Source organism: Lampetra fluviatilis, chromosome 33 (genome assembly GCF_964198595.1).
Source record: "Lampetra fluviatilis chromosome 33, kcLamFluv1.1, whole genome shotgun sequence".
Classification (NCBI taxonomy): Eukaryota; Metazoa; Chordata; class Hyperoartia; order Petromyzontiformes; family Petromyzontidae; genus Lampetra; species Lampetra fluviatilis.
This window is the reverse complement of record NC_136307.1, coordinates 8,726,484-8,753,997: the sequence shown is the minus strand read 5'-3', so window position 1 is coordinate 8,753,997 and position 27,514 is coordinate 8,726,484. Positions and strand designations below refer to the sequence as shown.

The 27,514-nt window shown below is 45.8% G+C and overlaps 2 protein-coding genes across 2 annotated transcripts; both read left to right on the top strand.

The window, feature by feature from the left end:
- Positions 1-252: 252 nt before the first annotated feature.
- Positions 253-16,983, top strand: STIP1 (stress induced phosphoprotein 1). Its single transcript, XM_078872052.1, has 14 exons — positions 253-342; positions 3,012-3,221; positions 3,698-3,839; positions 7,164-7,317; positions 7,691-7,865; positions 8,576-8,702; positions 9,152-9,254; positions 10,419-10,539; positions 11,534-11,630; positions 12,673-12,797; positions 14,034-14,070; positions 14,212-14,315; positions 15,459-15,631; positions 16,614-16,983. Exons 1-14 carry the CDS (start codon positions 325-327, stop codon positions 16,684-16,686), a joined length of 1,659 nt encoding a protein of 552 aa, XP_078728178.1. The 5' UTR covers positions 253-324; the 3' UTR covers positions 16,687-16,983.
- A 5,209-nt stretch (positions 16,984-22,192) lies between these two features.
- SPRTN (SprT-like N-terminal domain) lies at positions 22,193-27,514 on the top strand. Its single transcript, XM_078872051.1, has 5 exons — positions 22,193-22,607; positions 23,522-23,621; positions 24,841-24,969; positions 25,363-25,663; positions 26,026-27,514. The coding sequence occupies exons 1-5, from the start codon at positions 22,270-22,272 to the stop codon at positions 26,925-26,927; spliced, it is 1,770 nt and encodes a 589-aa protein (XP_078728177.1). The 5' UTR covers positions 22,193-22,269; the 3' UTR covers positions 26,928-27,514.

Here is a 27,514-nt window from a genome sequence, read left to right as displayed (position 1 = left end):
GCCTCCATTCAACACCGCCCAGCTACGGACCGGTCCACTTCCCCATAACGGAGGGGGGGGTATAATAATCTAGACCATAACGATGTCAACTTAATATAACACGTCAACAAAAAAACATAGTAGAATATTCGAAATATTATCTATCACATTATTCATACCAAAAAAAAACGTTGAACTACTATTTAGAGTGTAAATAAAAAAAATTCAGCCAATCGATAAATCCCCTCCCCCCCCCGTCTGTGCAGAGTGGACGACCCCGTGGGAAGGAAGTACGAAAGTTCCAGAAGCCTGCGTCTGAGAAGCGTACGAACGGCAAGGTGCACCATGGCAGATCAAGCTAAGGTACGGCTCTCTGACTTACAAGGCAATACATAACCGAACGAAATTGAGTTAATCGAGCAAATTTAACGTGCGATTAATGAATACGACGGCTCTTCTGCGCGGCCCGGTGTAAGTTGTCAAACCCGAGGCTTCACCGAGCCTACGCTCTTGCCTAGATCCGTTGTCCGAGCCGGCGTGGGCCATTGACCGCGTGTGGACTTAGGTCGAGTGAGGATTTACGGGGTTTTGGGAAAAACTATTTTTTTTCTATATATATTAGTACCGTGTGTATTTCAGAATGATGCTGATTGTGAGCTTGCTTTGATTGAGGGCCGATTTCGTCATTCCTTTTGTTGATTAGCGCTACGTTGGTTGCGTGGGCCCTAGACATTAAAGTTGGGCCATGAGGCCCCCCGGTAATTGGAGATGCGAGTGACGGTAATGATGGTGGTGGTGGTTGATGATGGGTGACAATGGTTTTGGTGACTTGGCGATGTGGTGGTGAGGGTAATACATGGTGGTGACGATGATTATGTAATGAAATGGACTATGACCAAATCGGCTGGATTGCGCCGATCTCGTCAGGCCTCGGAAGCAAAGTCATGTTGAGGCTGTGAAAGGTGCCTGAATAGTGCTTGGGGTAGTGCTTGTTATAGGCTGCAAGGGATGGCCATCGGAGAGCGGTGGCGCAAAATCAAACGCTCTTTAATTCTTCCATGTCGATGCTCCCCGTCTTCAACACACCCTGACCAAGCGTGGTGAAGTATGGTGAAATCACCATACTTCGCCACCCGCGCGCAGGCCGTTCTCCAGCAATGGATTGACAAAATGGATGTCCGAATGTGTGTATTTATCCTGGAGAAATCCGATGAGCTGTGAAATATGTTGTTCGCATATATCCAGTAGGGGCGGGTCAGAAACATGTGATTATGATGGTCTTTATGACACGATCGTAACGTTTTTTTTTAGGACGTTGGTACTCGTGGTGATGGTTATGAGCATAATGTTCTCTTTATCCAGGGAAGCCTTAGTGCTTTCCATTGTGATGTTTTTCCAGTGACATTGACGTGTTTCATGTTGGAGTAAACGGGAGCGCCTATACACTCAAAATTCGGCCACGGAATTAAGATAAACCATTGCTGTACTGCATCTCTTGGTCACCTTGTAGCCGAAATCTACAACACCTAAGCAGTCTTCCATCCTAGTACCGTACTCGCCAAGCTTAACCTTTGTTAGTTTGCAATATCTGACAATGATTAGGCGAATTGAAGGTGCAAGTGACATGGGACAAAATGTCACAATGTACGCATTTTGTTCATTCCGCTGCTGAATGTGGGTTGTTTGACCATAACACACCGGTGAATGCATATTGTTGAAGGCGGGGAACAGACGTGGGAGCTTAGAAGGACGGTAAAACGATGTATTTTGCAGGGCTGCTATCCGCAACGTAGCCCTCAATCAAGCATTGTAACAGCCAGTTTGTGCGTGATGGTTCCCCTTTCAAGCACGATATAGATTTGAGAAGATCGGGTTAATTCCGGATTTATTGCTGATAGGATGATAACGGTGATAACAAATAAAGCTCTATGTAACGCCTCTCCAACCAAAATCTGCACAACCTTGCGAGCATCATGGCATGGCAGCCCAGTCACCATTGTTGACTTTGGGCCCCTGTATTGATCAGTGTTAGGCCTCTGCATTACATTCCAATGCAGCATGTCACTTGCACGGTTGCCACATGTTTTAATTTTAATTTTATTATTTTAATTTTCTATCTACGTGACTTAACCGAAAGAACCAAGAATATGAATACCCATATTTACGCGATCTAAAAACCTGTGTTATGGATTATGTTTCCGTCATGTGGTGGATGTTGCAATGCACATGAGTGCATTATTGTAATGCACTACCAGAGCAATGGCCATATTCTATGCGATTTATGTTTTTCATGATGTGTTTGTGGGCTGGGTGAATTTTCTTTCATGAAAAAATAGATTTTATTTTTGGTGGCATAGAACCATTTGTAACAGCACCACAATACTCCTTTTCTCAAATCCCATTTACGTTGTCTGCTACATGCTGCTAATCAACAAAGGTGCATGAAGCACATCAGCTAATTTAAATCTAAATGTAGAACGCTGGTAGACTTGCCAAAGTGGATCACAGAGGTGCGAAGAAAGGCTTTTGAGATGCTTTTAATACACGCACTACATTAGTAAATTGACATCTGACAAGGATGACGCATTTTATTTCTCCATCAGCTCACCGTTATCTTTTAGTGCTCAAGACAATGGCCCAAATAAGGATAATCATACCACTCAAGTGGCACATGCTAACAATTGTCTTGAATAAATATACAAATCACAAATGTATGATATTAAGGTCATTGGTAGCTTTTTAGGAGAAAGAGATCACTCAAGGTGGGCACTATAGTATGCTTTATAGAGAATATTTTGTAAAAAAACGAATGCAACAAAACGTACATGGAATATTAAAATAAATAGGAAGCCTATAAAATCGACTATATACACACACAGCTTTCAGCTCAGGGGTGGATACGTCCTTCCCATGGCGATACTGGTAGTATTTGTCACTCAAGTTGGTACTGACCAACCCCTGGACTCGGGGGCGGTTCCTCTGCTCACGCATTTGCTCCTCTGCTGCTATTGCTGCTGTTGCTGCACGCACAGGTGAACGAGCTGAAGGACAAGGGGAACAAGGCGCTGAGCGCGGGGAACGTCGAGGATGCCGTGCGCTTCTACACGGACGCCATTGCCCTCGACAGCCAGAACCACGTGCTCTACAGCAACCGCTCGGCTGCCTACGCCAAGAAGGGCGACTACAAACAGGCGCTGCAGGATGGCTGCAAGACTGTGGAGCTCAAGCCCGACTGGGGCAAGGTGACTTCAGCGATGTTTGGTGCATGCACAACACAATGTTGGGGTTTCAGCGAGCTGCGAACAAAGGGTGACTTCATAATAAAGGTGTTTTTTGGGTTAGGTCGCGTCAATATAAATGTTTTGTTCATCCACCATCACCAGACACAGCCAATTAATAAGGTTTGTCACATAATTGGCTGTGTCGGGTAGTGGTGGGTGAACGACACATTTATATTTATGCGATCCAACCCAAAAAAACTTCATTATGAATAATGTTGGTCGCGAAAGCCTACGTGTGTTAACGGGTGACTTGAATGAACTGCTGGTGGCGATACCCTTAGTGTGCCTTTTGGCAAAGCATCGATTTGATATTTTTTTTGCGTACGGCCGTTTGCCCTTTGTAAAATGTATTGTATTCTCACCTTGCTATAATTTGGTGCTGAATAAATTAATGGAACCGTTCATTCATTGGTGATCTGTCTTTTGACTTCGTGCAGGGTTACTCTCGGAAGGCGGCAGCTCTCGAGTTCCTGGGGCAGCTGGAGGAGGCCAAGAAAACGTACACGGAAGGGCTGAAGCACGAGTCTGGGAACACGCAGCTTAAGGACGGACTCAAGAACGTTGAGAAACGCATATCAGGTGCCAGTTTTGCATGCAAGCCCATGTGTTTGGAATTCCTAATTTGTAGTGTGATGATAATTGTTTTTTTTACCCTTTTATCTGGCAACAAAACTGACACCTTTTTTTACGAGGAGTCATGTTTGCATAGACCACAATACCTGCAGTCATAATGCAAACAAAAAACATAACTCTGATAATGTATGCACTGTCCTTGAAGTTGATTGGTCCACACCCGAGACAGCTTTCCTTAGAGCCTAGTCTCACATAGTGTTGGACCAGATGACTCCAAAAGGCGTTATGACTGCAGGTATTGTGGTCTATGCAAACATGACTCCTCGTAAAAAAAGGTGTCAGTTTTGTTGCCAGATAAAAGGGTAAAAAACCAATTGTCATATTTTTTACTGGCAAATGAGGTTCCAATGTTGTAGTGTGATGCTCAACTGTTAATTGTATTCATTTTCCTACTATAATAAGCCAAGAATGGGTGTGTCCTGTGCATGACGTCACTCCACATGAGGCCCACTCCCCCGCGGGACATCACTCCACATGAGGCCCACCCCCCCTCATTAATATTCATGAATGGGTGCATTTTTACACAAACGCAGAGGAAGGTCATGTACATCCGTACATGACGTCACTGCAAAAGAGGACCCCTCCCGTCATTAATAATCATAATAATCATGAGCGGGTGGATTTTTACAATCCCGCAGAAGAAGGCCAGAATGTGTTGTGTTGTCCGCGTGTGACGTCACTCCACATGAGCCCCCCCCCCCTCATTATTAATCAGGAGCTGAACTGTTTTTCTATTGAATATTTCACATTTACTGCAATATACACCTGTCCTTTGACGGGTAAAAAAGCTAGTTGATATATATTTATGCATTGTTTTCTATTTTTTTTCTATTACGCTATAGTTTTACTGTGGCTGTCAATTTGGTTTTTATTTTATCCATTTCAATAATTTTTTCCATCACATACTTGGAAAGAATGATGTTTCATTGTATTTTATTATTGCCTTTGTCATTTTGGTGACCCAGGTGACACACTAGATGATGAGACTGTCCTGGTCTCATGAGTTATAACTTCTGTAAATAAATAAACTTTTTAACTTTTGAAATTTTAACCAGATGCAAAGTGTGGCACACGACAATGAAATGTGAAATTTGTGATTGTCATTCATGGTTCTGAATGTATTCCTCTTCCTTCCCATAGTCTTTTGGGAAAAAAGTTTGTTAAAGGTATCTGCTCATATACTTGAAAGATCCTGTCTACCGTAAGAAATTTGGTTTTACTTGTGTTAGTAACTTGGTAATTATTTACTCCTCCGTCTTCCCAACACATTGACGACTTATCATGAGCCGGGTTTGGTGATTTTTATACAAGAATCCATATTTTTTTGGATCATTTCATAGTTCTCCTAGAAAAATATATTATTCATGTTTAGAAGTTAGCCCATGCCAGCTTCATTGTAATGCTTTTTAATCCAATTTTATATCTCTTTATTGAATAATCTCCAAACAACTGGCCCACAATTCACTTAATAATTAAATATTGTCATCCACTTAATCTGCCTGATAATTGAAGAGCGAGATGTATTGGGTTATCAGATTTTTTTGTACCGTCTTATTTTCAGTAAAAAAAAATAGCTCTTATTTGTGCACTTTTGTTCCACATGAGCCGAAATGTAACATTAAATGTTATTTGCATAGATCGTTAATAATTCATATGTATGTAGTTCGATGTGTAGAAGCGTAATAAATAATTTTTAAGCAATTAATTGATCCTTTATTACTTTCCGAGTTAAGATGTCTTCATTTGGCTCCACCCACTGGCGGAGCCAGTGTAGGGGGTGGGGTGGCACGTGCCCCCCCAATGATCCGATCGAAATCCCTAATTTTGATCGGATCATTGGGGTTTATTAGTAATACATCGGCATTTTGCGACCCCCACTGCCACTGTGTAGCATATTATTACATGCCAGGGACTCTATGAGATGATAGGACAATAGTCTGAGTCCATAATTGGCAATAAGTAACGGCAAAGCAGTTATAAGTGACTCACAGAATTGTATTTTTTTTATTTAAAGCTTTCGTGACTGCAGGGATTCATCTTCTTCTTTCGGTAAAGTCACGTAGAAGGGAAGTAATAAAATAATAAAAATAAAACATAATAAAATTATTCTCACGACGTTTCGGCCACAACGCAAGCAGCCGTCCTCAGGTGAAAACCAGGTCCGTTAAAGCGACAGAGACGGACCTGGTTTTCACCTGAGGACGGCTGCTTGCGTTGTGGCCGAAACGTCGTGAGAATAATTTTATTATGTTTTATTTTTATTATTTTATTACTTCCCTTCTACGTGACTTTACCGAAAGAAGCACAGAATTGTGCGCAGTTGCGTATACAGTACACGACTTCCCTGAAGGCAAACACACCTTCAGCGAGCGCGATGCCAATCACACACGGTTCGAATTCGACCCTCGATGGATGGCTGTGCCATCGCCGCACACGCGTCGAATAAAAAGCAAGGGACAAGTCCTTACTAACAACTATCATTTTTCATTGCTGGAGGGGTTGCCCCCCCCCCCTACCTGAAAATTATGTCTCTGCCATTGGCTCCACCTTAGGAACTTCAACTACATTTTAAGACACATAATTTGGTGTTGTGGGCAGTCTGCTTGTTTATCTCCACTAGTTAAATTTTATGCTGTATTATACTTACATTGTATAGTTACATTTTAGTCAACGTAGAAAATACAATTGTATAAGTAAGACAGTCAAAAGATAAATATGAACAAGATGGCAAAAACGAGACGTAAATATTGATCGCCAAAACTAATCCTGGTTCCTCATTGTGGCATTTTATTACGTTGCTGGAGGGGGTAAATTGTGACATGTCTGCTGCCTATGCAGGAGTTTTTATATAGATTTTTGGATCAATATAGAGATGGCTTTTTATTTTTGAAAACGTAACACGAAACTTGCTATCCGCATGAAAAAGAGAATGTCAGTTATAGCACCGAGTACGAGGCTTCTCGCTCTCACCCTTGGTTGACCCATACCCACCAGGTTCTTTGAGCTGGTGGGTTGAATGGAACTCGTTTGGGGCTTTGCCAGGAAGGACCCCTTGGAAGATAACTCGCTTGGGGGGGATTTGCAAAGAGGCACTCTTAAGAAAGCTCGCTTGGGGGTTTTCCGAGGAGGGACCCCTCCGAAGGGGAGTCACTTGGGAATTTTCCATGAGGGACCTCCTAGGGGATGGCATGAGAGGGTGGATGCTACTACACACTGTCTTGGTATTGCTCCCACACCTGACTTGACTTTTGTCTTGCAATAATTCCACAGCCACCAAGACGCGATCATCGCTGTCCAACCCGTTCTCCAGTCCTGACCTCATCAAAAAGCTGGAGAGCGATTCTCGGACACGACCGTGGCTGGGAGACCCCACTTACCAGCAGCTGATCACTGAGCTGCAGGACAACCCCAACCTCATTGCCAGGTGTGATGGCACAATCTTGTGCAGCTGCCAGACTCCAGCCGATGCCTCCACTGGCACCCGCTTCAATTCTAGATCAATGTAAAGATCACACGGTCTTTACAATCCTCCACGGACTCACCCTTGCCTACCTCCCCCACTCATTTCACTCTACTTCCCTCCACGTATTTTCTACTACCGCAATCAAAGTCTCATTAGGAGGTGACTCATTCTGCAGCAACAACCCCTACATTATATTTTTGTATTACTGTGCATGTTACTGCTGCTTCCCCTGTGGGCTGTGACACCGCATGGCCTGTGACGCTTAAATTGCCTGTGACGCCGCCCGAGTTGTGACACCGCGCTGCTTGTTGACGGTGGTCTGCCGCCGTTGCAGCAAGCTGCAAGATCCGCGGGTGATGGTGACGCTGAGCGTGCTGCTGGGAGTCGACCTGCAGATGCATGACGATGACGAGGACGACTCGCCCGCCACGCCTCCAACCAAATCGACGCCCAAACCGGAGCCTAAGCCAGAGCCCATGGAGGAGGACATTCCTGAGAACAAGCGCCAGGTTTGCATTGGGGGGAAAAAATATATCTGTTTGATTAACGACACCATTCTTGATTTATATTTCTCGTGGTAGCAACTGGAGAAACCGACTGTGACCTGCTTTTAAGCACGCTTTTAAACAAAAAGTACCCAAAATATGGAGTTATCGAGAATCCGATTATAACATTTGGTTTCAGCACTCTTCAAAAACGTCCATATACAAAGTTTCTTAAGCCTAAGTAAAAAAATAAAGAAGGTTAACATTCCCACTTGCAATTTTGGTCAGCCCATAACTGGAAAATTTGGTTTGTGGATATGTCAAGTTTTAAGCATATTAAATAAATAAAAAATCCTAATTTACAGAACTGTGTCCCATTGACTGCTGGATGAAGGCCTCCCCTTTGTTAGTCATGACAGTTGTATGCAACAAATCACCCACCCTGGTCATAAATTACATTTCTCAATTTAGTGTCACTATTCGATTCAAGAATCCATTCTTTTTTTGTCCCATTTTTACATTTACATTTGTATTGTCTATATTTATGTATTATTTCTCATACAGTTCCACTAGACTCTTGTTTAATAAGCCGTGAATCCAAAAAATGTGATCGTGAGGTTGCGATGCGATTTTTGAGCAAAGTAATTGACGTGCCAGACTCGGTCATGAGCAGCTCAACAAATCGGCCAGTGTATTTCTAAGCAGCGATAGTTGAGCTTGTTCACATTTTTCAGGCGCTGAAAGAAAAAGAACTTGGCAATTCCGCATACAAGCAAAAGAACTTCGATGTGGCCTTGGAGCATTACGACAAAGCGTTTCAGCTGGACCCAACTAACATGACTTACCTCTCCAACAAGGCCGGTAAGACCACCGTCCACTGCACAACCAAGCCGAGCCAGGGCCCTGCCAAGCCAGCCGGCATTGGTCAAGAGGCACCAGAATGCTTTTCGACTGTTAATGGTTACGCCCTGTAACGAATGAGTACAGTCGCATGAATGTGAAGTGATGCTGTGTCTTCGGTGTACTTACTGATGTCACGTGCACTGAAATGCATCATTACCAATGGCCCTGCTTGGCCCCCGATCCAGATGTCTTCTGAGGGTTGCATATCAAGGGTTTGATTCCAGCTCGGCACAGGAAAATAGCCAGTGGAAAATCACCCATACCGCAGTGGATCTGCACTGACTCGGCTAGGATTTACCGCTGGAAAAGTGGTATTGGTGACATTGCAGTGCCGGTGACATTAATCTACATTCTCGGAGGAGAATGAGAATAATCCAGCACTGGTTCGTGATGTACGTACATTGCAGCGGTGTACTTTGAGCAAGCCGAGTATGAAAAGTGCCGGCAGGAGTGCGACAAAGCCATTGAGGTGGGACGAGAAAATCGCGAGGACTACAAGGTCATGGCCAAGTGAGTGTGCAATTGTCTGCTTCAGGAGTGAGAAAAAGTTACAGATGCTTGGGGTCCCTCATTGTAAGGGAGGCTTATGCGTGATTAAATAGCTACCTTAAAAAAATGAAAGCTACCTTATACGTGACTTGGCCAGGTGGCTCAGGTCATAGCGCTAAGTCGGGCACCACAGATCCTCGGTTAAAATCCAGGCAGCTGCCTGTGATTAAATCAGGTTCTGAAGTGTAGTTATTAGGCATCAATAACTGTACATAAATTCCACATTAAATTTGGTTGTGCACTTAATTTGGTATCCGCTTCTGTTGGTCTTTCTCCAACACAGTGGCTTCCACTGCTCAGATGGAATCTTCTTCATATCGTGCCGTGACACCAATAGCACAATTGAGATACAATTGATTGGGAGGGGGATATTTTTACAATCATGAGACTACCTTGAACTAGGAGTCAAACATTTTGATGTATGCATCTACAATGGACAACAACAATTGTGATGTATTAAGCTATGTAGGAAAACCATGTAGAACATAGGTATAATGTACGAACGCTGCCTTTCTGTGTAGAGGTTGTAAGTTCTTCCCTTTTTCCTTGGGTTTTCCTCCAGGTTCTCTAGTTTCCTCCCGTGTCTAGACAAAACGTGATGGTGTCAGTTGTTTGGGCCAAACGTCCCAGTGCCTGCGGGCTGATCAATTGGGATTGCACTCAGCAATATCGCCCCCTAGAGCGAAAAACTTGGCAGGACCCTCCTGAAAAAGAGTCTTGAGACTCGGTGAGACTTTCTTGGATAAACAAGCATAATACTATAAACTATAAAAAAAATTGTATACATCTTTTTCAAAAGCAACCTGGCTATCACAAATGACAGCTCAACGAAGTGGCTTAGCAAGTGGAAATTTATAACAGCTAAATACTCTAAAACACCTATTTCTAAATGGGGAGGGGAAAAGAGAAAATTCCACGTGAGCAGGAGGAGAACATGCAAACTCCAAATATACAGGCGTCAGGAGTTTGGGATCGAACCCACAACGTCCTGTATGCCAGGCGAGGTAGTTAACATCTCGCCGCCATAATACTAATAACGCAACTAATAACCACGAACTTTGAAGTTATCTTGAATGAATAGGCTGCAGCGGTGATATGACTTGTCCATGATTTGTCACATCACAGAGCATATGCACGCATTGGAAACTCTTACTTCAAGGAGGAGAAGTACAAGGAGGCCATCCAGTCCTTCAACAAGGCCCTTACGGAACATCGCACACCTGACGTCCTCAAGAAGTGCCAGCTGGTGAGAGATCCACACACAGCTGGTGTTTGTTTAATGCAGCCAAGGATTATATTATTCTCGAGCCGTGGTTCCGAGAGACCATGGCTCATCGGCGTAAAGATTGAGGGTACTTCTGAGATGAAAGCGATAATAAAGAACCGATAGGGAGGTGAAAGAGCTGGAGACAAGTGCTAAGCATTATTGGGATACAAGCAAAAAACTGGGAGACTTTTGGCGGTCATGGACGGATGTCAAAACATGACGTCACGTGGGCCACCAGGACAAGCTAATTTTATGATGTGGCCTGCTGGAAAATATATAACTGAAGAACCCTAGGGCAATTTCTCAGGGCATTTGTCGCCAGCAATGCATCCACTTAGAGCATGGCAGAAATAGCATATAGTGATGTGGTTCTGTCTTCACTCAGTGGGAGGTTGGTCATTCTCCTTTGCTGCCCTTGTAGTCTGGAACGCTTCGCTGTTGATTCTTTGCCCCTGTTCAAGTTCAGGCTCAAGACCTCTTCCCTCTGCCTATAGCTGTCTCTTTCGGTAATCTAAATGATGCCCACCTTTTTTGTAGAGCGTCTTGAGATTTCGTTGTATTTAGACACTATTTAAATCCCAATTGTATCGCATCTTACCTACAAAACAAATAATTGTGCAGTAAACTTTTCCAGTGATGATTGGCCCTCGGCTATTGTAGAGTATATCGTGGACCTTGTGTATCCTTATTGGAAAAAGGTTTTTGGTTGCATGAACTGTGTCAAGAAAAGAGGCCATCGGACTTTAATTTATGATGCCGCCATATCTTCCTAATTGCTTCATTCATTTTGCTAGATCCTGCAGCTTTTGTATAAGCGGCATTTAGAAGAAGTATTTTTGCAAGGATTCATGTAATCGATTGGCATATCCGTGGTTTAATGTAAGAAATGCATGGTAAGCTAGCCCAAAAGAAAGTGTTCGGCGTCTGCTGTTGGTTAGCCTTGGCTCACCAAAATGGTATGCGTTCTGCACAGGCGGAAAAAATTTTGGCAGAGCAGGAGCGCTTGCTATACATCAACCCCGAACTGGCCCTGGAGGAGAAGACCAAGGGGAATGAGAGCTTCACTAACGGTGCGTGTCTTCGACACCCTGTCCCTGCAGAGCCCTGACAAGACACTCATTGCACAGCTGTTCATCCAGCAAGATGTGTTTATTGATGCTGGCTTGATTAACCTTTCACCCATTTGACAACGTAAATGTTCCAGCCTCATAGTTGGCACCTGTCGCAGCCAGTAGTAATGGTTGCCATATGTGCTTGCGTAACCGCCCGAGTTGCAGCGCGTATCCAATAGCCATGTTCCAGCTGTGTGCCTCCCTGTGGATTTATATAATGTGCAGCTCTTTTGTCAATTCACTCCCGCTTCTGCATGCCGTGTCAGTTATGCAGGTTGTTTGACCATACTTCACCACGCCAGTCGGTTGTGGCTGGGTGAAAAATGGAAGGGGGGGGGGTCCCAGGGACTGGTTCAGACTTCACGTGCCATTGATGTTAGCGAACTTGTATTTCCCGTGTTCACAGCGCCCGCCCGCCCTAGTATATTTAATGAAGATTAAGACAGAAACGAAAGTCTAAGTCATGCGTCACTGTTTTTCATCATTGTTAACTTTTAACCGTTCGTAACTCTTACCACGCATGCGATAATAAAACTGAAATTTAATTACAGTTTATCCTCGTTATTCACGAACTTGCTATCCGCGATGTTGGCCGTTCGCGAATCGCATCTGGTACTCTACTGCGTTGAGAGAGAGAAAGAAAGTGGTGAGAGAAAAAGTGATGCAATACTTTAATATTTATAAATTTAATATTTAAACTTTTTGGTGATATAATATTTTTTATCTATTTAATAGCCTATATATTTAATGTTTTCGTTGGCCAATATTATCCATGAAATTTGCTATTCATGACCATCCCCGGAACGTATCCCTCGCAAAAAACGAGGGAATACTGTACAACGGTGCAGCGGTTGATTGGGGAAAAAAAGTTTCGGTTGCATCCGCCTAAATATTTCCGCGAAGCTTCGCAAGAACAACCGGTGCCGTGTGGGTAATGGGAGCTGCGACATGCCACACCGATGCACTTATTGCCACCGTCCTTGTTCCCGATTCCACACAGGGGACTACCCGATGGCCATGAGGCACTACTCGGAAGCCCTGCGCCGCAATCCCAACGACGCCAAGCTGTACAGCAACCGCGCTGCATGCTACACCAAGCTGGCGGAGTTCCAACTGGCACTAAAGGTTCTGAGCGCTCTGAATGACATGAGCGGAACATGTACAGCCCTTTGTCAAATCCACTGCTGGACAAGGGACCTGTCCATGCCGTGTGTGACCAGACTTGACCACGCTGGCCAGTGTGGGTTTGGTGGCGAAGGTGCAGAAAAGGTGTATTCATAGATTAAAGATGTCATCATGGATGTTTTATCCACTCGATTGCCTGTTCAGACGTAGAGTGGATCTCATCCATTCCTCCTTTAAGGGAGTTGAAGACAGCAGTAGCGGAGTTTTTACGATGCGGTCAATGGTTTGGGATTTGTGGCCGCACTCGCAGGCCGACAAATCTTTTTTACGTGCCGTTTTGCGCATCGGATGACCGCATCGGCCATGCACGGTCCTGATTCGGTTGATGGTCGACCGTTGGCGGTGGGAAGGTTGAAAGCGGGAGGTTCCATGGTAGGATCTTGTATGAGATGTTTATTTTTGACGTCGGTCACAGTCCAGACTTGCTTTCATTTCTTGCCTTCATTTTAATTTGTGGAGTGGAGTCGGGCTGCATTGATCCAGAAGGGGTGGTGTGATTTTAGGCAAACAGGCGGCGCTGGGTTTGTCTCGATGTATTGGAAGGTGCGGGTTGACGAGAAAGTACGGGACAACAATAGATCCTGCTGCACTGCCTTCTGCTGCCAACCATGCAGTCTTTAACAACGCCAAACCCTATCGTGCACAGCAGTTTCCTGTCCAAACACTACAAGCTTGATCCTGCTTGGCTTCAGAGATTGGACAATATTGAGCAAAGTCAGGGTGATTTGGTCATAGATTAACCATGTAAATGCAGGCAAAACATTAGATAATTGGTAACATTTTATTAATCCACTCCTGAATTAAGACCCCCCACGCTCTATCGGTCGTGGCGATTGTTTGACCATACTTCACCATGGTGGTCAGTGTGGGTTGGTGAGGAGGGAGTGAGGGTCCAGATGTTCATCCCTAGAACCATATACCTGCTTCATTAGTACACACCTCCGATTAATGTGGTTAACTATGTGCGGTGAAAAATAATTTCTGCATGCACCAAACGGTTTGAATAGGTTGTACTGTAAATAGTTTGCCGAAATTTGCAAATCTGTAATATGTTGTTGGAAGTTCCACAGATCCTGCATTGTTTTGTTGCATCCCCTTGTCAGTGCGCTCATATTTTTGTAACTTCTTCCTCCAAATGGCAACGCTAAACATTGACTGTTGACTCTGCGCCGACAGGACTGTGAAGACTGCATCCGATTGGATCCGACGTTCAGTAAGTGTTTCAAGAGATGCTCCTTTGCACAAGTGCCATTGACAATGTAATTGGCTGCTTTAAGCCCCATTTGTACCCCCTCCAAGCCATTGGAATTCAAAACTAGAGTCAATGTGGGAATATTCAAATTGTGTGTTCCAGTTAAGGGCTACACCAGGAAGGCTGCTGCCATGGAAGCAATGAAGGACTTTGCCAAAGCCATGGATGTCTATCAGAAGGCCATCGAGCTCGACCCTAACTGCAAGGTACTGCCTGCCACACTCTCCTTCGTGTCGGTGTCTGCGAGTTGGTGTCTGATAGTGTGTAGGAATGCACTGATTGATCATTTTAACACTGATTTCTCAGGCATTGGGTCGCATGCCCTGAGAATGGATGTTTTTAATTGTATTTGTATTGTGTAATGGGTTCATGTGACCTATGGAGCCACAAGGTGATGCTGATACATTCACCACAATGAAAAAGATATTTACTTGAGGTGGCTGGATGATTTGTCAGAACGCTGAGTTTGGCAACGCTTGGATACCCTGGGTTCAAATCCAGGCCGCCCTATGCTTAAACCGGGTTCTTCACTGAGTTGATGATCTCAGCTTGGTCACCAATGACAGGATATAAGAACCCATGATATTAACCTTGGTCCTGCACGCAAGATAATTTTATCCCTGAGAATTCAAAATATCAGTTTGATGACCACGTGACGATCATTGCTACCGTGTGGACCAGAGGTCACTTGAAGGTCATGTCAACAGTAGATCTGTGATATCCGTTTCTGCAGACCGTTCTCTAACACGAAGGGTTGCACTTCTCTGCGAAAGTTCTGATAATTTGGATAACAATTTTGAGAAAATAAAAAAGTCTTGAATCGTTACCCAAATCATCTTATCAAAAGGCATGAATTACAATACGGTAGAAGCTGGATTTAAGCACACTCCTTGGGAACGAGGCCAACTGTGCTTATGTATGAGGTGTGCTTAGATCAGATCTTGCCCTTTGCCTTCCCCCACTCGTGCAATGTAAGCATGTATTGTTTATATCAGATCTGTGCTTGTATTGTCAAGTAAAAGAGATGTCCTGCTCAAGTAAGCCTTGAGGTGGTGCCCCTCTCCTCCGGCAGGGGCGAGTATATTCACGGGACAACCACTTTACTTCCTCACAGATTGGTACTAATTGCATTGACTCCGGAGGAATGATGGGCTGAGTCAACCCCCAGCCAGGATTTGAATTGAAATCATAGGATTTTAATTCTCAACATTCCGATCGCGAGCAGCTGACTCTACCACAGAGCCACCTGGCCGGATCGCTTACATATACGGTGCTTGTGTGTGTGTGCGCGGTGGCGTTTTTGCCTGTGGTTTTCGTACACGGTTGCCTCCCCTCTGCGTCGTGCTTAGGAAGCGACAGAAGGGTACCAACGGTGCACCATCTCGCAGTACACGCGAGAGGATGACCCGGAAGCCGTGAAGAGACGTGCAGCGTCTGACCCCGAGGTGCAGCAGATTATGTCGGACCCTGCGATGCGTATCATCCTGGAGCAGATGCAGAAGGATCCGCGGGCCCTGCAAGAGTGAGTCCCACACAGAACCACGGACATGGGTTACTCACAGTTATGTGGCCATCGTAATTCGCAGTTGGATGAAGGCCTCCCGGAGTACTCTCATGGTCCTGTGATGTAATAATCCATCTAAAATCTACATTCCAGCTGATTTCACTGCTCCTTTGTGGTGGACGTGTTTACTCCTTTGGCCAGAGGTGTGGACTCGAGTCATGTGACTTGGACTCGAGTCAGACTCGAGTCATGAATTTGATGACTTGCGACTCGACTTGGACTTGCATAACAATGACTTTGTCCCACCTATGAGATGTGGACTCGAGTCATGTGACTTGGACTCGAGTCAGACTCGAGTCATGAATTTGATGACTTGCGACTCGACTTGGACTTGCATAACAATGACTTTGTCCCACCTCTGCCTTTGGCTGCCACTGTGATTATCACACCCATAATCCCTTTATAGTAATGTGTCGTGCCCAAGCCCACTTTTACTCTTCGTATGCATCTATGCAGCCATGCCAAGCAAAACCTCTAGCTTTTAATGCGTCCATCTACACTTGCTGTATACTCTGCTGCTCCATTTTGATTCGAAACATTGTCCCGTCTCTGGTGCTTGCCTTGTCCTACGGGACACTTGCGCAGACACAATGTGGGAATCCTCCCGAGCCTTCACTCCAGTAAATAAGATGCACGTCGGATGTCCAGGCAGCGTGCATTGTGATGCCAGTACAGTTAATTTATTCGAGGTTCAGCCACGTACACCTCCAGTGCGCACTCATCACTCTACAGCAGTACTCACCCCCCCCCACTCTCTGCTTCCACCCATACTCCGCTCCCCCACACATCTCAACCGTCCCAGCCCCACAGCTCAATTTCAAGTCCTCACTTGTATTGAGTGGTGAACCTTGCTACACTTGGCAGAAGTTCTTTTGTAAAAAAAAAAAATCCGAGTGATCTTGTTCAAATGGACGCGTGTAAATACTTGGCTCTCTTGCAGGCACTTGAAGAACCCAGGGATTGCGAAAAAAATCCAGAAGCTGATCGACATCGGCCTCATTGCCATTCGGTGATGCCTTCAACTACAAGGGAGAAAAGATAACTAAATAATGAATCCTCCAGCCTGTGTCAAAAGGCCCAAAGTAAAGGCACACCCACGCACATGAATACAACTTGTATGGCACCGCCATCTATTCACGACGATGACTCGATGAGGGGGTGGGAGGGGGAATGTCTGTTTAACATAGTGGCTCATTGTTAGCGTTTTTCAGTTTGACATTGTGCGCGGCCACCCGCCACCTTTGGTTGTGTGCTTTGGTGCTGTGGTCTTCGGCAATTATGGTAGAATAAATGACAGATCGAACATGAAAGACGCCTCCAGAAATGATTAATGAACCACGTCTTGGACCTCTCTCCTGTGTTTTCTCTGGTTCTCCCTTGCCTTCCTATGCATGTGAAAATGTCCACAGGGCACGCATACCTAGTTACCAACACAATGTTAGGCTGCGCACTTCATTCCCATTTAAAATTGGATGTGGGAATTGTATTATTACATTCATTTATAATAGGAAGCATTTTTTAAAAAATGTAATGCATAATTGGAACTTATTTCAAGTTACTGTGTCTTATTGTAAAAAAAAAAATATCTCAGATATTTAATAAACATTTAGTTGGCATTTGAAAACAATCACTGTGTTGGAATTTACATGTTGATATGTGAAATCTGAAACTATTTTTTCATAGATTTTCTTTTTCTATATTTAAACATTTTGACACTAGTAGAGATTAGCAAAGATGAGTGGTGTTATAGATTATTTTCCACTTAAAAGCCTAAGGGGTTTTCGGTGGGAATTTGGCAACTTAAATGCACTTGACCTTACTCTTATAATATGCACTTTTAAGCTTCGAGGTCGAGTTGAGTGGGGTTTATGATTGAGATAAGACTCCTTGTTTTCTCTCCAGGCATTCTTAAGCCCCAAAAGGTGTGTTCTAGTGATGGCCACACAATACATCGATTAGCTTAACATTTTTGTTAATTGATGCACTCATCGAACTTTGCGTAAGAATTGATGGCTGCTGAATTTGCCTATGGTTTGCAATTAACATGACCCTCTTGAGTGTTCTTAATTGCAAGGCCGGTGGCCCACTGGCGGCCTTTAGTGTGGCCCCCGACAATACACATGTGAAACCACCCCTTGCAGGCGGTGTGGCGGCCCTCGCTTGATTTCTTATCGGCGAAAGTGGCCCCCCTATAAAAGTTTGTGGAAAAACACTGCTCTACAACCACATATAGGTGCTACAATGCACCAAAATATTTACGTTCTTGTGGCTGTATTGTGAGAGTTCATCGAATTGTGAGGGCACGAGGTGTTGAGGCGTAATTAGTCCATGGGCCAGAGCAAACTTTGGTACCACCAATGATCAGAAATGTGACAGTACCTATATAAGTGGTTAATCAGAGTGAATGTGTTAACCCGCTCTTGTCACAATTGTTGGCCACATTCATAAATTTGAACCAACTACTGTTACGCCATCGCATGGTACTGTACTGACAGTGAAATATCTGTTAGGGGCTCGTGGACTAAGTATCATCAACACGATAATATTGGTCGCGACACATACGCAATCTCACCCAAAAATACCTTTGACTATATCAGTGTTCATCTTGGTTCTTTCGGTAAAGTCACGTAGAAGGGAAATAATAAAAATAAAATAATTATCACGACGTTTCGGCCACAACGCAAGCAGCTGTATTTTAAGTTTTATTTTATTACTTCCATTCTACGTGACTTTACCGAAAGAACCAAGAAGATGAATCCCTGCAGTCACGAAAGCTTTAAATCAAAAAATATATCAGTGTTGATACCACGAGGACATCAAGGTTGGTCAACAAATGACCCAAGACTTCTGTGTGTCTAACCGTAATTTACATACAAGTAGCACACCCTCCTACACACACTTAGGAGACTTGCAAGAGTCATACTGGTGTTTTAAATTCCCAGCTGGAATGAGCCGTTTTTTGCTTTCATTTCACAACACTTAAGAATCTGGTTTAATAACGGGCGGCTGAAACCCAGATTCTCGAACACGTGTGGAGGTGTGGGTTGGTGGACCAAAATGTTGTGAAACTCCCCGTGGACGTGAACGTGGAGCTGTAACCCTGCCTTGCCAGAAGAACGTGGTGCAGAAAAACGTGGACTCCAACTGTGTTCCATCCATTTGGGAGCAGTGTTGCCCCCCCTCGTATGCGTGGTTTACTCAGCGCTGTGGTTTTCTCCCATATATAAACACTAGCTTTACTACCCGGCTTCGCCCGGGACTTGAATTCACCACGCCCGGCCGTCTTTGTCTCTCCAGTGGCGATGTTCACACACCACACCAATTACTCGTTTGAGGCTGAGTCGACCTCGGGAAGGCCCAGGACCGGTTCAAATAATCGTCACCGGTGGTGGCCGTGAGCGGGAATCGAACTCGGGTGTCCGGGTTCGTAGCGCGGCGCGCTAACCACTACACTACAATGCGTTACGCTGCCACATGCGCGGGTCACGTGACAGATTTGACGTCCGCTCACTTGTCATGCAAAAATATCTGCATTATTGAGCTCCCCCCCCCAAAAAAAACAAAAGTGTATTTTTATAATGTTTGCATGGTGTGCAGTCTGGAAAGTACCCACATGGCAAATTTCCAGTTTGTTGCATGTCGGGAAGTACGCTAAACATTTTGAACAGACACATAATCACAACTTTGCCTTTTGTATATATGGAGATAACCCTGTGAGCCATGCGGCTCTTGACTCGGGTGCAACCGCCACAAAACAAAAACATGAACAAAAAACATCTTAAAGTGACTACACAACAGAAAAATCTTGGAAAAAAACAGCAAAGTCTTCCAGAAAAAAACACCGTATTTCAACGCTGTGTGCAAAAATCCCAGTGGGATGCAAGTCAAACAATAACAACAATAAGACAATGTAGATTAAAGTTATCAGGCTAACTCTGTAGTACAACAAACAAGCATGGCTAAACCAAAACGTTGCGTTAATGTGGGGGGAGTGCACGTGGTCACCGTGCCTTGCGATTCTGAGTGCCCAACTGCAAACGAAACGACCGGGGGAGTTAGAGTGCCGTGGGTGACGAATTTGCCGTAACTGTGCATGCACAATCAATGAAGAGAGGACGTGTGGGCAATTGAACGCCACATTACTTCGGGGTACCGCGGTGGTGGAATGTGATCGCCCTCAACTGGTGTGCAGGAGGTCATCTCCCACGCCTGGTATGCAAAGGGGGTCGTGGGTTTCGACCCTGTCGCATGAATATTTGGAGTTTGCGGTGTCCCTTCTCCCCGTGGTCGCGTGGAATTGTCTCCGTTTTTTTCCCTTCACATTTGCAATCACCGTGCGTTTAGAGTTATTTGACGGACATACATTTACACACGATAAGCCACTTCGTTGAGCTTATACTGGTAGGAACCTGGTTACACCAGCCCACAGGGGATTATTGTGTCCGTAAGGTAGTCGTGCATTCAAAAATGGGAGGGGCAGGGAGGGGCTAGGTGGGGAGGGGCTGGGTGGGGAGGGACTGGGTGGGGAGGGGCTGGGTGGGGAGGGGCTGGGTGGGGAGGGTGGGGAAGGGCTGGGTGGGGAGGGTGGGGAAGGGCTGGGTGGGGAGGGTGGGGCTGGGTGGGGGGTGAGAGGGGTGGTGCTGGGTGGGGAGGGGCTGGTCACCCCGTGGTGCCCGTATAAAACTCAACGTTTAACCTACTCACGCCGGCTTGTGCCCGCCCTCACAGTCGGGCATATTTGCGGAATACACCACGCCGCCGTTGACCCTGGCCATTGACCGAGCAACCCAACGTTCCTACCAGCTCCCTCCGCAGAAATGTGTTCATTTGTGGCCAGGAGGACGCTTGTGAAAAAGAGCTATTTGGTACTGTGGACCTTACCTGGGTCAAAATAAAATGTAGTTTTGACCCGTGATGTATAGGAATCCGCGGTGTAATGAGACACGCATCTGACTTTGACTCTGTTAAAAGTTCTGGCTCAGCACTCTGACCTCTGAGCCACACAACCACCTAAAATAACATGAATATTTTGTCTTGGAAAAAAATGGCTTAAATATGCCCCTCGTCAAAGTCTTGATGCCGGTTTATTCCACAGCATTGTGCTGCACAATTGTCTATAGCTGTCAACCCATACGGTTTACCCGTATTCTTGTACAGGGAAATTTAGCTTTTAGGTCCATGCGGCGTACAGCCGTCTTAATACGGGCAGAAAAAAAAGTAATAGCCAAAACACATTCCTGCGGAAGGAGCTGGTAGGAACGTTGGGTTGCTCGGTCAATGGCCAGGGTCAACGGCGGCGTGGTGTATTCCGCAAATATGCCCAACTGTGAGGGCGGGCACAAGCCGGCGTGAGTAGGTTAAACGTTGAGTTTTATAAGGGCACCACGGGGTGACCAGCACCTCCCCACCCATCCCCACCCCTCCCACCCAGCCCCTCCCCACCCAGCCCTCCCTTCCCCACCCAGCCCCTCCCCACCCTCCCCACCAAGCCCCACCCTCCCCACCCAGCCCCTCCCCACCCAGCCCCTCCCCACCCTCCCCTCCCCACCAAGCCCCACCCTCCCCACCCAGCCCCTCCCTCCCCACCCAGCCCCTCCCCACCCTCCCCTCCCCACCAAGCCCCACCCTCCCCACCCAGCCCGTCCCCACCCTCCCCACCCAGCCCCTCCCTGCACGACGGACAAAATAACCCCCTGTGGGCTGGTGTAACCAGGAGGTTACTGTCAGTAGAAAGAAAGTGTGTCTTTCTACATGTCAGCAAGCATCAGCATTCAAGGTCACAGACAGTAAGCATGATAAGTAGCATCATTGACACCAATTATCAAAATTAATACGTAAAACTGTTTTTGTTTAGGTACATAATTGCTCTCTATTTGGTTGTGTTTCTCGCTTGTGGTGGGACTTTGTAGGATGAACGTTGAGATTTGTAAGGGCACGGGGTGACCAATTCGGTCTGTTTCAGTTTCATTTACATATTTGGTATAGCCCTGTGAGCCATTCGGCTTTTGAATCGGGTGCAACCGCAACAAACAAAAAACATGAACAAGAAAACATCTTAAAGTGACTACGCGCAAACAGAAAATCCAGGAAAAAACATCAAAAACTTCCAGAAAAAGCACCGTACACCGACGCTGTGTGCAAAAATCCCAGTGGGATGCAAGTCAAACAACAACAACAACCACAAGACAACTTAGATTAAAGCCATCAGTCTAACTCCGTACTACAACAAACAAAACATGGCCAAACCAAAAAACGTTTCGAAATCACCAAAATAAATAAGGTCGGCACTGATAAGGGGTTGACAGGTATGCAATACGTAACAACTGTATTCCCACATGATTATACCGCGCCTCTCTAAAGTTGCACGTTTGTAGCTTATTCACAATGACCTAAGTTATTAACTTTATACTTATGTTTTAAAAAATCGCGTTACGGTCATGATGCGAATGTTTCAAAACGCGTTTTCACCAACACGGCTCGGCTTCCGTAGCCACACATACACACACCAGGGATGTGCCCCGTTACCGAACGAGCAAATCGTCTCAACAAGTATCTCGCCCGAATATAACTAACATTGACATCGTTAATATATCGATATGGACGCCGACCTCGCCTTCGCACTGCAGCTGCAAAATCAATTTGACTGCGAGGCGGAGGAGGAGGAGCGCGCGGAGGGACGGCCGAAGTTGGCCGATGATGAGGTCGGGTGGGCTAGGCCGAAGCATCGGTCTCTCCTGGAAGCCCTGCCCGGTGACGTGGCCCCCCGGCCCGGCGATTCCGAGCGCCGGGCACGGCCTCTCTCCATCGTCGATTCTGCCTGGGAATTGATCGACCCGAGTCCGAACGTGTGGGCGCTCTTCTCTCAGTACAACGAGGCGCTCTTCTGGGGGAAACTTCAGGGCGTCGAAGTGAAGTGGAGCAAGAGAATGACCCTGTGAGTGCGCTGGCCGTCATGGCTATGGTGATGGTGGTATCGATTGGGTATTTCCGGACAAGTTATTGACATTAACTTGACATTGTTAATAGTTTCAGTAATGTATCACCCCTTGGAATTGAGAGATGGGTCATCTGAGATGTACATCATCTTCTTGGTTCTTTCGGTAAAGTCGCGTAGAAGGGAAATAATAAAAATAAAACATAATAAAATAAAATTCTCACGACGTTTCGGCCACAACGCAAGCAGCCGTCCTCCTTGCGTTATGGCCAAAACGTCGTGAGAATTGTATTTTATTATGTTTTATTTGTATTATTTCCCTTCGTGACTTTACCGAAAGAACCAAGGAGATGAATCCCTGCAGTCACGAAAGCTTTAAATCGAAATGTACATCATCGTCTGTTGTGATGGTGGTTACGGTGGTGGGTGAAGTATTGTTATAAGGAGTGGTGGTGTGTGGGGGGGGGAGTGTTGTGTCGGGTGAGGACAAGACGGTGTTGTTTTGCTGTACGTGCAGATGTGAGGCCAACATAATCGTCATCTGGTTGCGGATTCGCTCGTTGTGGTTTAAACCCGTCCGCCTGACACTCTAAATCCAAGGCTTATGTGGGCGCACTCTTTCAAGTCCCGTCAGTGATGCCTTGGAGGATGGTTTTTGATAGGATGCTGGATTATTGCATCCAAATAACTATATTTATCTCGCTTAGCGGTGGCTACGAGTTGTTCTTTTTGGCCTGGCTGGGTGGTGATTGTGCTCCATATACAAATTCGTTCCCTGCGTATAGAGCACAATTATTGGGCTGTAGCCGCGCATTTCCAAGTCCGGTACAAGCGATTGTGTTGCCCGTTGGTGTTTCAAGCATGTAAACTGGCTTGTGTGTGTGTCACCCCCACCCCCCCCCCCCATGGTGTAGCTGTGCAGGTGTGTGCTGTTACGAGGGCCGAGGTGGTCTTTGCTCCATCAAGCTCAGCGAGCCCCTGCTCAAACTTCGGCCCCGTAAGGACCTGGTTGAGGTGAGCAAATGCTGATGGCTCAATGTTCCGACTGACATCAGTTAAGTTTAACCCGTAGTAGGCTTTCGAGACCAATAGTGTTTATGATTAAGGTTTTAATCGGTTAGATCGCGTAAGTATTAATTTGTCAACCCACCACCACGCGATACAGCGCAATTAATGTGTCACGTAACAAAACGTGGCAATTAGTAACTGCTTCAGCACACCGGTGTGTTGGAGTCAACCCACAACATTTACAATTCGAGTACGACGTTTCGCTGATTACAACCAGCTTCATCAGGCGATTTGCCAGAATTGTGAAGGAGTCTTCCAATTTCGGTGCGAATTCATCGCGGTGAGATTGTCGCCCGTGTTAATCGAGAGTCCTAAACCCTGCCTATTGGCCATAAATTGATTGGTGTATTTATACGCAGTCTGACTACTCACCTGGAATGTGCCCGATCTCCACATATCTAGAACACCAAGCGAGGGTTGTTCCTGCATACTGCTTGGATGGGTGACCACCATTCATAAAACAGGTGTTATAGGCTGCTGCGGGCCGACATTTATGGCAGAGGGCAGTGCGGCAAACCCTATTGTACTGTACTAAGCTCAAACATCTATGCTCTGCTGCCCACCTTCACCAACCCACTCTGACCAGCGTGGTGAAGTATGCTGGATGAGGGCCTCTCATGACTTTCACGGGGTGAGGCAGTGGATTGACAACAAAGGGCTGTACACAATGTACAACACATTTTGTTTCCCCCAATACAATTATCGACTAGGAAACATAGTAATTATCACTTGAAGTTGCTTTTAAAAGTAAAATAGTAACTTACTGTTACAGCATTTATGAATGTAGATTACGTGATAAAAGAGCAATTGTACCGTATCCCATATGGTCTTAACCCAGGGGTCGGCAACCAAAATAACAGCCATTTTCTTCCAATTCAGTAAAATATATATATATTTTGAGAGCCGCAATGCATGTGAATACAAGGCGGTACTTAACATTAAACCACATTTTTTGTAATCGCTATTTTAAAAACAGTACACACAATGATTCGTAATGCCGGACTACAAATCAGTTTCGGGCTTTTAGAAGTTCACCGTTCATCAAAAATAATTCGGAAGTTTGTTTTTACTTTGTAATTATAGTGTCGGGAGCCACGAAGCAGTCCTTAAAGAGCCGCAGTTTGCCACCGACCCCCTGGTCTAACCCACGCTGTTGCCACTACAGACGCTGCTGCACGAGATGATCCACGCGCTGCTCTTTGTGACGCACAACAACCGCGATCGTGAAGGCCACGGCACGGAGTTCTGCAAACACATGGACCGCATCAACAAGGAGACGGGAACTAAAATCACGGTACACTCTCACCCAGGAGGAGCTCTGCCTGCGCAAGCACCCGCTCTCCGGCCATGGTTTTCATTCGTTTGCTTTTTTCCCCCCACAATTTCGGTGTCGGCATCGGCATCGTATGGCACGAGCCGCCGAAGAAATTTCCATTCGAACTCTGCAGCTCGCGGTGCATTGTCACCCTGTGCCAGAGAACGACGGTCTAGACGCTGGCCAATGTTTCCTGCTTGGACAGGACACGCCGCTCATCGAAGTAGAATTCGTATGTTCTGTCCACCTCAAGTGTAATTCCAAGCGTGCACCTCTGCATTTTTCTGGCTTGTTTCAGAAAATGGAACAAAACGTTCTACTTTTGAGGATGTTCAATAACTTCACCACTCTCATCTGCTCTGCTTACGGCAGATCTACCACAGTTTTCACGACGAGGTGGATGTCTACCGCCAGCACTGGTGGCGCTGCACGGGGCCGTGCCGCTTGCGCCCGCCGTACATGGGCTACGTGAAGCGCGCCATGAACCGAGCGCCGTCACCGCGAGACTTCTGGTGGGACGAGCACCAGCGGACATGCAACGGTTCCTACGTCAAGGTGCGGGAGCCGGAAGACAAGAAGAAGGCGGCTGGCAAGAGCGGAGTTTCGGCCGAAGGAGAGCAGACGCAAGCGGGCGGAGTGAAGGGACGTGCCGACAAGAAGTCGCCGGCCAAAGGTGAAGCAGATGCAGTGCTGCTTGTTTTTGTGCACAGTTGAAGGGTATCCCGGTTTTATTAAAACACATGACAATCCATTTATTTTAATGCAGTTACATTTTAATGCGATAAATCCAAATTGTATTGCATAATTTAATTACTTTTATCGTGTAATTTCCCTCATAGATGCCCGCACGTTGAACTTAATAATTCACTCACTCCACTTAAGCCACATAATCTCAACAAAGCCATAATTTCCGGACAGTTAACGTTTGTGGATAATCAAGTTTCGCTTTACGATACCCCTCGATTACCTTTGTGTGAGTTAACTCTTGCACCCAAGTTTGTTTTAAAATGCATCTTATTTTATTTCTTTCCACAGACAAGAACGGGACAGACATTCGTACGTTCATCCCGTTCTCAGGAAATGGTTTTCTCCTTGGTAGCGGCGGCGGCGATGGCAGCAGCAGCAGAAATAATGGGAGACCACACAGTGCTGTGCAAGCCAGTTCCACAACCACGGCGGTAAAAGCACCCGTGTCGGGTAGAGAAACTATGACCTCAGCCTCCCAATCAGCAATTTCTTCCTTCAAAGTGCCTCCTGTCTTTCCGACCGGCTCACAGCCTGCTATGGGAAGCTCGTCCCAGGGCAAAAACGGATACGATCGTGGTCGCTCTACGAGTAACATGGACAGCTGGCTTTTAAAGACCAAGGAAAGCGAGAGCAGAAGTTCCCCCGACGCTCCGATTCTCAACAGGAAGTCTGTCAGCAATCCGAAAGCTTTTAGCAAAGGAGTGCCTCTGAAGGGAAAACCAAAGGGTGATCCCGAAGGTGTAAAAGTCTTGGCTGTATACAAAGGCGGAGAGAGTTTGAGAGACGGAAATGGAGCATCAACTGCTCAGAGTCAGAGTAAACTAAAGGGGCAACACGGAGGCGGTTTCCCATCTCCTTCTCGCATACAAGGCTCCAGAAAGGGAAATAATGCATTAGCCAGTGACGCCAAGCGTGCAAAGACCGAGCAGCATACGTCCAGGACTCCCACGCTTGCCGAAATGTTTCAAAAGAAACACGCAGGAGGCAGTGGCGGATCTGGGCGAGAGCCTTCGAGTCTGGGAACTCACGACTCCAAGATGCTGATGAAGAAAGAAGCTGTCCCATCAGCCAGACCGGCTGAGAGGCAGGGAGAGTCCCTAGCTGCAGGGCTTCTGGTTGCATGCCCCATTTGTCAACAGCGCCTCCCAGAGTCGCAAATCAACAATCACCTTGATGTGTGCCTGCAGTAGGATCACCGGTGCGGCCAGCTTCCAGCTACTCAGGACGAATAAACTACCTCCCGTGAGAAATTGTACTTTAGATTACAAAAAATGCTTAGGTGCAAGGTGACGTGTAGTATTAACTCGGCATGTTATGATTCATCCCTCTCACCACCAGAATTACAGTTGTCAGGAACCGGGGTCACGATTTAATGCAAGGTTCGATTATTTTTCTCATTTTCGTGGGTTTTCTCCTCTGTCGTCTCATTCATTCCACACATTGCATATGCCTGATGATTACGAAACAATAGCACGTATGATGTACAGGATGTCGATTGAGACATATTTCTTATGTGTATGTGAGTACCACGTGAGGTAGAGCACTGCTTAAATTGAATTGGCCTGTATATGCCATGCTGAACATACGTACACATGTTATTGTGTGTCCCACATGAACCATACAGCCCCAATTCAAATTAATCAGCAGTCTACGCCATGTAGACCGAATTTTGCAAACATGGGGCATGTGCCGATTGTAACCACATAAATTTATATTTGAACGAAGGATAATTGATCAACTTTGAAAGACATTCATGGTGAGTCACCCCCTGTTGTAT